At 46.9% G+C, this 14,617-nt stretch overlaps 1 protein-coding gene across 1 annotated transcript; it reads left to right on the forward strand.

The window, feature by feature from the left end:
- The first annotated feature begins 226 nt into the window (after nucleotides 1-226).
- Nucleotides 227-14,331, forward strand: LOC310666997 (transforming growth factor beta-2 proprotein-like). Its single transcript, XM_083418601.1, has 7 exons — nucleotides 227-1,019; nucleotides 2,511-2,674; nucleotides 3,173-3,305; nucleotides 4,535-4,645; nucleotides 4,751-4,916; nucleotides 8,867-9,020; nucleotides 12,289-14,331. The coding sequence occupies exons 1-7, from the start codon at nucleotides 665-667 to the stop codon at nucleotides 12,445-12,447; spliced, it is 1,242 nt and encodes a 413-aa protein (XP_083274727.1). The 5' UTR covers nucleotides 227-664; the 3' UTR covers nucleotides 12,448-14,331.
- Nucleotides 14,332-14,617: the final 286 nt, after the last annotated feature.

The raw sequence follows: 14,617 nt of genomic DNA on the forward strand, positions 1-14,617 counted from the left end.
AAAAGGAGCCACCTCAACACCAGGGAGGCTTAAGATGCAGCGGGAGAGGCCTGGAAGAGGTGCGTCTGGGCAGGGTGCACGGTCCAGACCTCTTTGCGAGGCTCCGGGGCCCTTCTCGATCAATGCTGGCTCTGTGGAGCGAAAGCATGTGGCAGGAAGGGGGTGGAGGATGTGTGGGAAGGATTGGGGGGGGGGTGTTGGAGGGTGGGAGACAGCTTGTCTCTGAGTGGCTCTCCCAGTTTCCTGAGGCGATGGAGGGAGAGAGCACTGAGCAACTCCTGGCTGTTTTCAGCTGCTTCTAGCCCAGCAGAAAGGGCTGAGGCGAGAGAGATGGAGACGGAGGCGCACAAATACGGCGACGGCGCAGAGGAGAAGGTGGCCTGGTTAACCCGCTGCATGTGACTACAGCCAGCTTTGCACCAGCCCTTGGGCTCCTGCAAGACTTCCCAAGTCTTTGTGGGCTTGTCTGGAGCTCCCCAGCCCCCTTCAAGAAGAGGACCAGGACTTACTGTTTCATCATCAGGCTGCGACCAACCCCACCGGGACGGGCGGCTGGCTTTCTGCGTTGTCCAGAAGAACTGGCAGACTTGAGGCGGGCTAGGTTGCCAGCCGTTTGTCGCCCCATTCTTATTTTGGCTTTTGTGGAACCTGGCACCCACCAAACATGCTTCTTCTAGTGCTTCTGGTCATGCCATTGGTGACGGGCCCCAGTGGCACAGCCATGGCACTCTCTACCTGCCAGACCTTGGACTTGGAGGTAGCCCGGGCACGGAGGGTCCAGGCCGTGCGAGGCCAAATCCTCAGCAAGCTGCAGCTGGCAACACCTCCCGAGGAAGAGGAAGGGGTGCCCGAACAACCGCCCCCCGAGGTGATGCTGCTGTACAACAGCACACGGGAGCTGACGCGGGAGCGGGCGGCCTGCGGCGGACGGAGCGCCAGCAGCAGCAGCAGCGAGGAAGAGGAGTACTACGCCAAGGAAGTGCGGAGGGTGGACATGCTGCCCGCCGGGCACGCTGACAGTAAGGGGCGTGAAAAAGGGGTGGGAGATGGCATGGCGCTGGGTCAAAGCTCAGAGTGTGGGGAGGATGAATCCATTAGGATGGCAAGAGCAACCATGACTGGGGAGAGGTCTGTCGGGAGGGTGAGTCATGATACGTACGCTCCCGGTACGTTTCTGAGCACAATTCAAAGTGTTGGTGCTGACCTTTAAAGCCCTAAATGGCCTCGGTCCAGTATACCTGAAGGAGCGTCTCCACCCCCATCGTTCTGCCCGGATGCTGAGGTCCAGCTCCGAGGGCCTTCTGGTGGTTCCCTCACTGCGAGAAGCAAAGCTACAGGGAACCGGGCAGAGGGCCTTCTTGGTAGTGGCGCCCGCCCTGTGGAATGCCTTCCCACCAGATGTCAAAGACATAAACAACTACCTGACATTTAGAAGACATCTGAAGGCAGCCCTGTTCAGGGAAGTTTTTAATGTGTGACATCTTAGTTTATTTTTTGTCTTTGTGGAAGCCGCCCAGAGTGGCTGGGGAAACCCAGCCAGATGGGCAGGGTACAAATAAATTATTATTATTATTATTATTATTATTATTATTATTATACCTAAATGGAGCCTCCATGTCCAGAGGAAGTGTACCAGAAGCTACTCCTCTTCTGCCCTCCTTGTGGTATCTGGTTGGCCACAGAGAGGAAATAAGGGCTAGGTGGGCCATTGGTGCAATCACAGGAATTTAGGAAACCGTCTTTATATACTGAGTCAGAACTTTGGTCCATGTAGCCCAGGACTGTCTGCACTGACTGGCAGTGGCTCTCCAGGGTTTCAGGCAGGGGACATTCGCAGCCCTGCCCGGAGATGCTATAGATTGAACCTGGGACCTTCTGAATTCAAAGCAGATGCTCTCCCACTGAGCCACAGACTACCAATGGTTTCATATCACCATTCAGTCACATTAGGCCATTGCACGGTTATCACAAGACAGCCAGGTAGCTCAGATAATGCAGAGGGTTGTTTGCCGACATTTAATCCAGTGGTTCCAAAAATGTTTTTCCTCTGGGCTGCACTTTCAGAGTAAAAACTTGCTTGCGCCACACCAAATGTTTTATCGATAAGAAATATGTTGGAGAACAAAAAGAACTAGCAGACTCAATTTAAGTGGCATGACTCGAATTGATTAGTTTTTTGCACATACATTTAAATAACCCCAAAGTCTGATGGTCAGTGGTACAGATGTTATAAAGGCGTTGTGATCTGTCGTGGAACAACCCCATTGAAGAAGACAGAAGTGGGTACTCAGACATCATTGCTGGTTTGCAAAGGAGGATCCCACGACAGTTCAAGCTTCAGGGCCCCCAAAGTGTAGGTCTGCGACTGTCTGCCAGGGTTTCTTTCGTTGCAGTTGGACTTGGAATCCTTCTATGTGTCTATGAAAATAGGTTAAAAGAGCAGTGGCCATTTTCTTACCTTCTTCCTCTGATGATACTGTCAACTTCTTTGTTCTCCTCCCTCTCCGCAGACTCCATCGCCAGCACCCAAGCCAGCCCCTTCTTTCGCCTTCTGCGTTTCGACGTCTCGGGCGCCGAGCGCAACCTCAGCAGCCTCGTTCAGGCTGAGCTGCGCATCTACAGGGTCCCAAACCCCCGAGCGCGTGTGGTGGAGCAACGCGTGGAGTTGTATCAGGTCAGAGCCCCAAAGTGCCTGAGAGAGGGACAAATCCGTTGCTGACAGCTCCTTTTGGGTTCTCATTTTCTCGGTCTTCAGTACAGTTCTTTGTATTGCAATTTTGTGAATACCTCTCTAGTAGACACAGTTTTCGTATGCAGTTTGGACTAGTGCACACATTTTTAATTGCAATTACTCGTAGTAGAAGGCATTTTTGTATGCTAGGTTTTTTCCACAGATGTATGTATTTGCATCCCCCCTAAAATATACATTCCCCCCCCCACTTTTGGTTGGATGGAGAACACACTGCAAAATTCAAAGATGTGCAAATTTCAAAGGATCAGTGTGTTACAATTCGTGTATTGGTTTGAGAAGCACAAATCTGGTCGTTTCTCCATAAAATGGCAACAAAATGGTAGTTTCCTCTGGTTTTAAATTTTATAAGCCGCCTTGGGGACAGTATGAAGAAAAGCAGGGTGTAACATTTTAATGAAACAAAAATAAAAACCTCCCCAGGTGATACGGGCAAGAGAGCCTTCAGGACCAACCCAGCGTTATGTGGAAAGTCGAACGTTGCACCCGACTGATAGGGCTGAGTGGGTGTCCTTTGATGTCACAGATACCATCAGCCAGTGGCTGGATAAAAGAGGTGAGAGCCCCTCTCTTCCTAAACCTATTTGTATGGAGGGAAGATTCTTCACCTGGAAAGTATTCAGAGTTGTATCTAACCTCAGTCCCACACAGAGCAGACCCCACTGAAATTAATGAACTTAGGGCCATTGTTTTCAATAGGTCTCCTCCCAGCAGGACTTACTTGGATACAACCCTTAATTATTATTTTTTTGAGGGAGGGGGAAGGTTACCATCTGCCTGGCATTTTCCAAGCCTGCCCCCATTTCTTCAACATCTGTTAGTGGTCAACTGCAGCCATTTCTGGCCTTTCTTCACTCCTACCCAAGCCGTCATCACACCAACCTGCTGCAACAGATGAGGGGATGCTTCTACCATGTCTAGGCACGTCCTTTCCTTTTCCAGTTCAGCTCAGCTGAGAAGCGTCCTGTTCCTTTAGCAGCCTTGAACCATCTCCCCACCCCTATATAAGCCCTGTCATTGTTTGTGCTGGTTGGGGCTGATAGAAACTGGAGTTGGAGGGCCAAAGGTTCCCCATCTCTAGCCAGTGGAGGTTGGTCCATTAGGGCACATGGGGCACTACCATGGGCACTGCCAGGATTTTTTGGGGGGGGGGGACAGGACTTTTGTTAGGGAGGGCAGAACCAATGTGATTGGTCCGTTAGTTAAGTATTTCTATTGTTTTACTTGCTCTGGGGAGAGGCAGCTGCCCCCGCTCCCCCTTGGCTACCCCCATGGGCACTGCCCCACCAGCATCGCCCTGCTCCTCAGTCAGTCCTCACCTGCCTGCCTTCTTATTTGCAACCAGCTTCCTCCTCCTTAGTCTCAGTGTTGCCCTTTGTGGAGCTCAGCAGGGAGGAGGAAGATGGGACAATGAGTTGGCCCTGCCGATCATTGACTCTGGCGCCACCTACTGTTGGGTTCCCGGCTTTTTGGCCTACCAGTTCCAATGGGCATCAGCCACCACTATCTCTGGCATATAGGACTGCCATCTCATATGGTGTGTGTGTGTGCTGGCCTTGAACCTGTGCCTTTTAACACCAGCCAGGCACAGAGAAAACGTTTCTTGGAATCAAGATGAAGGGATGGGGAAAAGCATCCCTGGCTCAGTTTCTACAGTGTGGGCCAGACTGTTGTTAAAAGGCACACAGAAGTAGCAGGGTCAACACAATTTGCTTCTGCGCTTTATGACGGCGAGATCCAAATTCTCCATTTTGATTCTCCTCCTCTCTGCATCTTCTTCCCCAGAGAGAAACCTGGGCTTCAAGTTGGGAGTGCATTGCCCCTGCTGCACTTACGTCCCTGCTGGAAACACAATTAACCCCAACCATAGTGAGGAGCTGGAGGCTCGGTTTGCAGGTATGGACATAGGCAGGGACTTCGGGGTGGGGTGGGGAGTTCAGCACCACCCTCTCTCCACCCCTGGATTTGTGAGTCACGCAGCTACTTCCTATACACATGCAGGTCTGGATGATGATCTTATCAAGGAAGCCTGGAAAGGGCGTGCAAGGCCCCCGGATATCAGCGGCAAAGCTCCGCACCTGATCCTCACTCTGTTGCCCCCCCACCGGTTGGAGTCCCCACCCAAGGGACGGCGTCGGAGGTCAGCCAACACTCCCAGCTGTGCCAGGTGAGGAAGCAAAGCTGTTCAGAGATATCAACATTGTGTTGGGCCCTTAAAGATCCTAACAGTGAGTGTGTGTTTTGTGGTTTGGGAGACCAGAAGTACCACTGGTTTCAATGAACCGTGGACGACTCTATCAATTCATTGTCAATACAGCATGGATTTCTCCCAATATACATACAGACTCTTTTTTTGCATAGCATTTCCCCCCTAACACAAGGTATTTTTTGCATATTACGTTCACGAATATATACAGTTTAATACACACTTTCCCCGGTAGATGCATTTTTTTTGTATACAGTATATTGTCTGGCTGGAGAATTGCACCATGAAATTCAGAGATGTTCCAATTTTGAAGGATAACTGTGTTATGGTTCACATACAGTGGTACCTCAGGTTACATACGCTTCAGGTTACACACTCCGCTAACCCAGAAATAGTGCTTCAGGTTAAGAACTTCGCTTCAGAATGAGAACAGAAACCGTGCGGCGGCAGCCAGAAGCCCCATTAGCTAAAGTGGTGCTTCAGGTTAAGAACAGTTTCAGGTTAAGTACGGACCTCCGGAACGAATTAAGTACTTAACCCGAGGTACCACTGTATTGTTTCAGAGAGTGCAAATTAGGAAGTATTAAAATGCAGAACCTCATCTTAAGTCTCTGCATTGCTTCTGCAAACCACCCTAAACTGCTCTCCTCCTCGGATGGGCAACTTGTTCCTCATCACCATCTCAATGATCATTAGCTGTGATTCCTGCGTCGCAGGGGGTTGGACTAGATAACCCCTGGGGATCCCTTCCAACTCCACAAACCTATGATTCTGTCTCATCCTAATACCCTGAGCTTTTTCAGCCTGCTGCTATGTTCAGGTGCCATTCAATCACAAACCAGCACATTCTGGCTGTGCAATTAAAGCCGACCTAGAGCTCTTGCACAACAAACCCACCTCCCCCGCCACCAATTCAACTTTTTACTATGCGGGAAATGATGGGAAAGTGTACATACTGGAAAGGGCGGAACTCACACATGCTTGGTGCAATGTCGCCCAACTTCCTTGCAAACAAATCAGAATGAATGCTCAATAAATAGCATTCTTCCCCACAAACTTTGTGCAAACAGATCAGGGTGGAATGCTCAATAAACTGGCCATCTGGAAGCGACCCTTGTTTCAAGGAGTTCCGCAGACTGCTGGGGAGGGCGGGGGAGGAGGAAGGTACTGGCTGAATGGCCTTAGTGATGGATCGATGGTGCGCAGTCCGTAGACCCTTTTACATTTTGTTGGTTTTTTCTTATGCAGCCTATCTCCACTCCCAGTGATCATGCTGGGTATAACAGCCCATCCAGTGCTTTTCAAGGGATCATCTGGATTTCAGAAACTGAGCGCAGTGATCACCCCCATCTCCTGTCAGTCCCCATTTTCTGGCAGACAGAATGATCCCAGCTGTGAACACAGAGACTGTATGTCTTCCTGAAGTGACTCAGTGGCAGAAGAAAAAAACCCTTTAGTGGTTACTCTTGATCTTCTTGTGGCCCTTCCCTCCTTTAGCAAACACCCATCTAGCCCTAAAAGGCAACCTAGTAGAAAATAAAATTTAAAATATATTTATATACATACATAAAATGAAATCCAACAATACCTCTTTTCACCTGTTTCAACGCCTCTTCATTAAACGCCAGACAGGGGTTTGCCTCCAACTAAGTCGTACCTGGAGTAGGGAATAGGTGCATCTGTCAGTTTCACTTCCTCTCAGCTTCTCATTTTTCCAATTTTAAGTTTGGTTCTCTCACAATTCCACACCAGTTCATGCATTTTTCTTCTTGTAACGTGCACATTTGTAAGAAGCTTTGCCCAATATACACATTTTTGCAAAGCAAAGTCCCTGATATAATGCCTTTTTGTATGTTGTTGCGTTGACTATTATATGCATTTATATGCACACTTTATCTACATTGCAAAAGTTGGAGAAGTGTGATTTTCTTTTTTTTTTAATTAATTTTTATTCAGTTTCCAATATACAATTTATCCCAATTTAACATTCGTCTTATACATAAACATCTTTTGGACTTCCCTCAACCTATTTGACAATTCTCCATATTATCACTACTTCTCACATTTCTTAATTTTGTGTTGCCCTTCACCTCTCTTAGTTTTAACCTATTTTTCAAACAACATTTCAGTCAATCTTTTTCACAAAGCTTCTTGAAAGCCAACAAGCGTTAGTTGTTCCTCACATACATTTTTGATATATTCTGTAAATTTATTCCAGTCCTCGGAAAATCTCTGGTCTTGTTGGTTCCTTATTTTCCCAGTCAATTTGTCCATCTCTGCGTATTCCGTCAACTTCCTCCACCATTCTTCCTTGGTCGGCATTTCTTCCTGTTTCTATTTCTGGGCCATCAAAATTCTTGCTGCTGTCACACTTTGAGAAGTGTGACTTTCAAAGGACGGCTCTGTTTCATAGAACCATAGAATCAACACAGAGTTGGAAGGGTTCATCTAGTCCAACCCCCTGCAATGCAGGAATCTTTTGCAGCCCCGAGTGGCTAGGGCAACCCAGTCAGATGGGCAGGATAAAATAATACAAATTAAGAATAGAAATTCAGAGTCCCATGGCTTGCAAATTGCTTTGAAAAGTGTAAGCTTGCCTTTAAACTCTTCCCCATCCATAACTCAAAGTAGACCCTTTGAAATTGACAATTTAGTAATGATCCTTGATTTTAACGAGTCTGCTCTGTGTTAAGACTGAACTGCATAAAATTCACGGAGTCAACATTTATATGTTTTAAAATTTTCTACCCCACATTTCTAACAAAAGAAAAGCACCTCTGAGCATACGCAGAGTGCCCTCTCTTCTATAACTGAGTAGATACAACCCTATCTTCAGAATTAAGAAGCAGGGCTTCTTTCTAGTACACACACAGAGGCACCCCCGTGAACCTTAGCCCAAAGTCCTACCTTTTTTTCGGTTTGGAAAGTGATGGAAACTGCATTGAAAAGTGTGGAGTGAATGACTAAAGGTATTCAGTAAGCACCCCACAAATAGATCAGGATGAATGCAGGACAAATGGTCATTGTCATGTAACTGTCCTGTAAACAAATCAGAACAAAGCCAATAAAGACCAGATATAATATAACTTCTGTATGAGGGAATCAGGATGAATGTACAGTAAATAAAAAGGATTGTCTGGAGGAGCCCAAAGGGGAACAAGGGATAAGGTTCTCCTACCAAGACAGCCTGAGGGAGGGTTGTCATCGTCCTCAACCCACAGAGCTTGAACACTTCATTGTTCTGCAAGGGCAGTTTATGATAAAGATGCAATCTTTGGGCACTGTATTTGCTGCTTCTTTTGGGTTTCTGGTGCTGCCTACTTCCTCCCACCCCCACGCCCGAGCCACTGCTGCGTCCTGTGTCCATGAGTTCCATTGGTTTACGCTGGGAAACCTTTTCCAGCCAAAGGGCCCAATGCCAGCAGTGGGTGGGGCCAGAGGCAAAAGAAGGGCGGGGCAACAGGTGTCAATTTTGCCTGTGTACAGTAGGTAACTTTCCGCACACAGCCGCCCATGCAAGCACACCCCTTTTCAGGCAAGCAAAAGGGGTGTTATCGGAGTTCACAGACACATTCTAGCTAGGCAAAAATATATGGGTCATGAAGATGGGCCAGGGAGGGCTGTGGCTTGGAGGGAGTTATGAGGGTCAGACAGGGAAGTGCCCCCACTCCCGGTTTACTTGGTATGTGGACCCCATCTTTCTGATTCCTTCTCTCCACTCGCACTCACCCCCCCAATTAATATATTAATGTTTCAATATTTTAATGTTGTATTTTAATCTTGTTTTTAAGTTGTATTCATTCAACTTGTTTTTATTATTGCTTGTTAGCCGCCCTGAGCCCGGCCTTGGCTGGGGAGGGTGGGGTATAAATAAAAATTGTTATTATTATTAATTCCCCATCTTGCTCCAGGAGTACAGACCAGGGCTGTTGCCTGCGCACCCTGTACATTGATTTCCGCAAGGATCTGAAGTGGAAGTGGATCCACCAGCCCAAAGGCTACAAGGCAAATTTCTGCGCAGGGAGCTGCCGCTACGTATGGAGCATGGACACGCAGTACAACATGGTGAGAGGGGCACACAAGCGGGCAGGTGGTGGGTGTCCCTCCCTGAACCCCTAGCCTGCAGCCAACCCTAAATCTATTATCCTATCCCTGGGATCTCCAATTCCACCACCCTATGTGCCAACATAGAACCTCATGGAGCGGGAGAAAGAATATTTGTTCTTAATTCAACGGGTGATAGTCAACTAATTTTTACTCAGAGTAGGCCCCTGGACTAACCTAAGTTAGCCATAGTTATTAATTTTAATGGATCTATCCTGAGTTACAATATTTTATTTATTACGATATTTCATTTATTTCATTTCATTCAGATTTATGTGCCACTCTTAATCATAAGATCTCAGGGAGGTTCACAGGATAAAATACAGGATAAAAACAAGTACAGTCGTACCTTGGAAGTTGAACAGAATCCGTTCCGGAAGTCCGTTCGACTTCCAAAACGTTCAAAAACCAAAGCGCAGCTTCTGATTGGCTGCAGGAAGCTCCTGCAGCCAACCGGAAGCCGTGGAAACCACACCGGACATTTGGGATCCAAAAATCGTTCAAAAACCAGAACACTCACTTCCAAGTTTTGATCATTCGGGAGCCGAATTGTTTGGGAGCCAAGGTGTTTGGGATCCAAGGTACGACTGTAACTAATTAAAGCAAAACAATAACCACTTTTTAAAAGGCTGCAGAATATTAATCAGCCCAAGGCCTGGTTGTTTTTCCCTGGTGCCTAAAAATATGTAAACAAGGAACCAGGCGAACCTCCCTGGGGAGAGCATTCAACGAACAGGGAGCCACTACAGAGAAGGCCCATTCTTATGTTGCCACCCTCTAGACCTCATGTGGAGGCGGTACACAAAGTAGGGCTTCAGATGATGAACACAGAGTCTGGGACAGTCTATATGAGGAGAGGTGGTCCTTTAGGTATTATGGTCCCAAGCCATTTAAGGCTTTATAGGTCAAAACCAGCACTTTGAATTGGGCCCAGAAGCCAATTGGCAGCCAGTGCAGTCGGGCCAGAAGCTCAGTGGAGACCTGCAAGAAAATATGCTCCTATTCCAGGATACTCCATTCCATTCCATCCCTACCCTCCTCACAGTTTACTTTTCCAAACATGGGCCCTTTCAGACTGTCTCTATTTTTGGGTGGGATGTAGTCACATACCGGATGTCATACTCCAGGGAGCTCTTGTTTCTGAAATACCAGCTTCTCACCAAAGTACCTCACTAGCACAGACAGAGTTGCTGGTGTAGTGTAGCCCAAACAAACCAAGGTCAAACACAGGGAATCCAGAAGGTCAAGCCAGGATCTAGAAGCCAGGTCAAGAAACAGTCCAAGGGCAATATCACAGTTTAGTCCACAAGGTACAGCACAGCAAGGAGGAATAAGCAGAGTCAGGAGTGAGGAACCAGAGACCTGTGTTGTTTCCAGCAAGTGGAAGGTTCAAGAAGGAAGCCTTATACTATCTGGTCTCCTAACCCATATTCTAACCACAGCTGCTGACAGTGAAGGAGTGTAGGGATTGTTTACTCATGAGTAGAAACATAGAATCTTAGAATTGTAGAGTTGGAAGGGACCCCAAGGGTCATCTAGTTCAACCCCCTGTGATGCAGGAATCCCTTACTCACAAGTAGACCCCTTACTCACAAGTAGCCTGCTGACTCTGGGTCCATAGTTGTATACTGCACCATTGCTCTTCAGCCTGGATCTGAAGTTTCTGGCGTTGGCACTCTTAAGGACCAGACTCCACCTCCTTCTCTGACCTTTCCAGAGGTTCTTCCTCAGGTATCAGCCCAGAGGAGGACCCCTCTAGGGGATCCTTGGCATAGGACTCAGCTTCTCAAGGTCCATGGCCTGTGGGGTGTCTGGTTTGACCTCTGAGGTCTCCACGCCTGGCACCCGGTCAGGGATAGGCATGATACTGGCAAGAATTCAGGTTGTACAGTTATTGTTGACTGGAAGCAACAAACCTACTTCCCCAAAAGGATTGGACATTTTGCGACAAGGGAAGTGCATTAGAAAGTGTGGGGCAAACACTGTTATCCAACTTCCCTGTGAATAAATCAGAGTCAATGCTCAATAAATAGCTGACATCATCTCCAAGCAAATCAGGATGAATGTTCAATAAACAGGTCATCCAGAAGCGCCATGATACTCAACATTCCATGTCTATTGCGCATGCTTGGGCTATTTCTTTTTTGGGGGTGGCAGTACCCCATGTGTTTTTTTATTCTTTTTTTGTACTTTTGAGCTTCTTAAGGTTCCCCTGAGTATATTACTACTTGTTTCTGGCTTCTTAATTGTTCCTTTAGGGCCCAGTTCTGCTGCCACTCATCATTTAAGTTCTGTTAGACAGAGAGCTATAACACATGGTGGCCCTATATAATGTCATGTGCTACATAAGGGGTGGGGAACCTGTAGATAGTGACATGGGGGAAATCTGCTGTAGGCTGCCACATTTATCAAATTCGCACTTTCTGAAAAAGATGAGAACTGCGCTTCTCCCAATTTTGTGATTCAGATCTCCATCCAATGTTTACAAAAATGCCTCAAAAATGAATATATTAGTGAAAATAACATGCAAAAATGAGTTATATTAGAGGAAATTGTTTGCAAAATTCGCACACTAATCAGTTGCATGCAAAATAGCACACAAAAATGTGTTTATTAGGAGAAATTCGCACCAAGATGCTGATGAGTTTTTCCATCACCCTCTCTGACCATTGGCCCTGCTGACAGGGAATGATGGGAGTTGGAGTCCAACAGCACTTGGAGGGCCATTTCATTTTTCCAAACCTAGGTTCATTTCCCACATTTTCCACATCAGTTTGCAAATTCTTTTTTGCGAAAGAAATCCTCATGAAAATTCACCTGCAATTCAGTTTGAATTTCTCTGAAAACACACAAGTTTGCATGCTCTTACCCCCTAAAATATAATGCATAAAATATAATATAATTCCTGTACTGTATGTTACTTTTAGTAATATATGCTTTTTTAAAAAAATGCACACTCCCTCGCCCATGTACACATTGCTTGGCTGGGGAACTGCACTGAGTTTTGGTTGGCATGTTGTTTTTTCAAGAAGTGTGAATTTGGTAGATTCACCTTTAAATGGAAACTGAATCCCGTTTGCCCCAATCCAATCACTAGACAGGAGTTCAAGGCATCTGGGCAGCAAGGAAGAAAGCATGTCATCCTTAAAGTGGTTCTGGGTTAGGGAAAGAACTAGAGAAGAAGGCATGAAACTTAACGACCTCTCTCTTCAATCCCAATATCACGCAGGTGCTCCCCTTGTACAACAAGCTGAACCCTGAGGCCTCGGCTGCCCCATGTTGTGTCCCCCATGAACTGGAGCCCTTGACTATCCTCTACTACGTTGGCCGCTTGCCCAAAGTACAACAACTCAGCAACATGGTTGTGAAATCCTGCCGCTGCCGCTGAGTGTGTGTGTGTGAGGGGGGCAGGAACCGGTTTCATGGATGGTGGGAACTGGGCTAACTGGAGCAAAGGGACATCCCTTCTCATCTCTATCAGTCTGTCTGTCCCAAGGCTACAGGGAAAAGGATTCTCAACCTGACATTGTTCCATCCCCACCCACCCCGACAGTACAAGGCTCCAGCATTTTTCTTATGCCCCAGCTCCCAGGGAAGAATCACCTTCTCCTTCTGTGGCTCCACTCATCAGCAAAAGACTCTTCTCTCTTTCCCAGTTCACTTCACAAATCAGTTTGGTTCACAGATAAGTGCCTTGCCCTTGCTTTTCTCCCAGATACTTTGAAAGGGATTGGTGGGGTCTCTCTCCCATGGTATCCTTGTCCTATCCATGCAAACTTAATTTTTTTTTAAAGAAAAATATGTGATTGAAGCTGGTCCGGATATCTAGCATCCTAGCCTCCCTGAGGGTGGTTACTTGGTGGTATAAGATTGGCTCTCGGCGCATGCTCAGAGGCACTCTCCCCTTTAGGATTCTTTGACATATTCCAAGTGTGCAGGCTTTGTGTATACTTTAAATGATCGGCTTGGCTCAGGTCAAGCCTGAGATCCATCTAACCTGGGATCTACCAAAGCTAGTCTTCAGTTTTCTTGGGAGGAAATCCCCCAAGTACTTGGATGCTAGCCACACACACACTCAAAACCAAGCGCCTGCTGAAGGCTTGGCTCAGTGGTAATGAGTGCAAACACAGGGCAGAGAGGCATGCAGAGAGGCAGGTTGACAGACAAAGGATCTCTTGATCAGGAAAGAGGAATATAGAGCGGTAGGATAAACAAGGCTGTGTGCTTAAGTGTTGTATGAAGGGGGGGAAGGAGGGAGAGATAGGAAGGAAGGGAGGCAGACAGAGCGGGCTGGTGGGGGTGCTCAGCTCGGCTGCAGGTAAATATTTGAGAGCAGAGCTTCGTGGTTTCGGAGCTGTGTGTAAACACAACACAGATGGAAACGCAGAGCCCTCCTAGCATCTCCCTGCCCTAATGCTGAAAGTACTTCTTCACACCATGACAGCGCATAGTTTAAAACTATGGCATCTGCTCCCAGAAGAAGTAGTGATGGTCACCAATTTGGATAGCTTTAAATTCAGAGAGGGCAATAAGACTATCAGCAGATACCGACCCCGATGGCTAGGCTCTCCTTCCACAGTTGGATGCCTCTGAATCCCCATTGCTGGGAACCTCAAGTGGGGATCGCTGCCATCTTGCTTGTGGGCTTCCCATCAGCACACCTGCACTAGATCTTCCTTGAACTGATCCAGCAGAACTGCACAAGACCACAAGTGGTTGTACCGAACTGAGAAGGTGGCATGCTCAGAGATCCCAACATTTTCCCCAGCCTTGGTTTTTGCAAAAACCCAGCCTAAGGAGGATTATAGAAACAGGGAAGGAATTTTTGGAAATGGAGTTTTTCTTGCCCTAAATAACTTTTCTGCCCCCATTATCTGCCCACACCCTCAGTGGTCAGTTAGCTTTCCATAGCTACTAAGCACACTTAGTCCTTGCTGAGCTGTTTGGGAGAGTGTTCCCAGCCCCCACACTTTCTGGTTTTATGGCCCTTTAGATTGTTTATACTCTGACACATTTTGGGGTCCCCCCAAGCCTGCTGCTCCTGCTCCCTTCCATTATGTGGGGATGGTGCTGTTTTGGCTACCTAAGCGCCATTCCCTGCCGGAACATTGGAAATAGAAGGATTGATGATAAATAGAACACTATCCATACATAGGTCCGAAAGCTTCCAAAGTGTTCGGTTTTGTAAAAATTTTAAAGGGTCCAATTTGTCCAAAGCAGCAATAATTAATCTTGTTGGGCTAATGAATTAAAATTATTGTGGGAAACAGCACTGTAGTCTTGTCCTGAACTGGTGTATACACAGTCGGACAACAACAGCTTAATTCTGCACCCAATTCCATATTCTCTTCCCCTCCTTATTTATTTTTAACTGCCTCTGCTCATGTTTTTTTTTTTTGTTTGTAATCATAGTTAGCTTGCGTGTACCAAATCATTGCTTAATGATTGCGATCGGTTTACAAATGATATCTGCATTCATTAAGTTACTATAAGCAGCTCTGTGAAGGCTTATGTGAGAAAACATGGACGTAAAACACGCAAATTGAATCAAATACTGC

Source organism: Podarcis tiliguerta, assembly GCF_965153285.1.
Source record: "Podarcis tiliguerta genome assembly, chromosome: 16".
Taxonomy (NCBI): Eukaryota; Metazoa; Chordata; class Lepidosauria; order Squamata; family Lacertidae; genus Podarcis; species Podarcis tiliguerta.

What these genes read in the sequence shown, in the direction of transcription:
- LOC310666997 (XM_083418601.1), top strand. Translation starts at nt 665, where the DNA reads ATGCTTCTTCTAGTGCTTCTGGTCATGCCATTGGTGACGGGCCCCAGT. An exon ending in AACGCGTGGAGTTGTATCAG is followed by an intron (nt 2,675 to 3,172) that starts GTCAGAGCCCCA and finishes AAACCTCCCCAG; the next exon opens with GTGATACGGGCAAGAGAGCC. An exon ending in CCAGTGGCTGGATAAAAGAG is followed by an intron (nt 3,306 to 4,534) that starts GTGAGAGCCCCT and finishes CTTCTTCCCCAG; the next exon opens with AGAGAAACCTGGGCTTCAAG.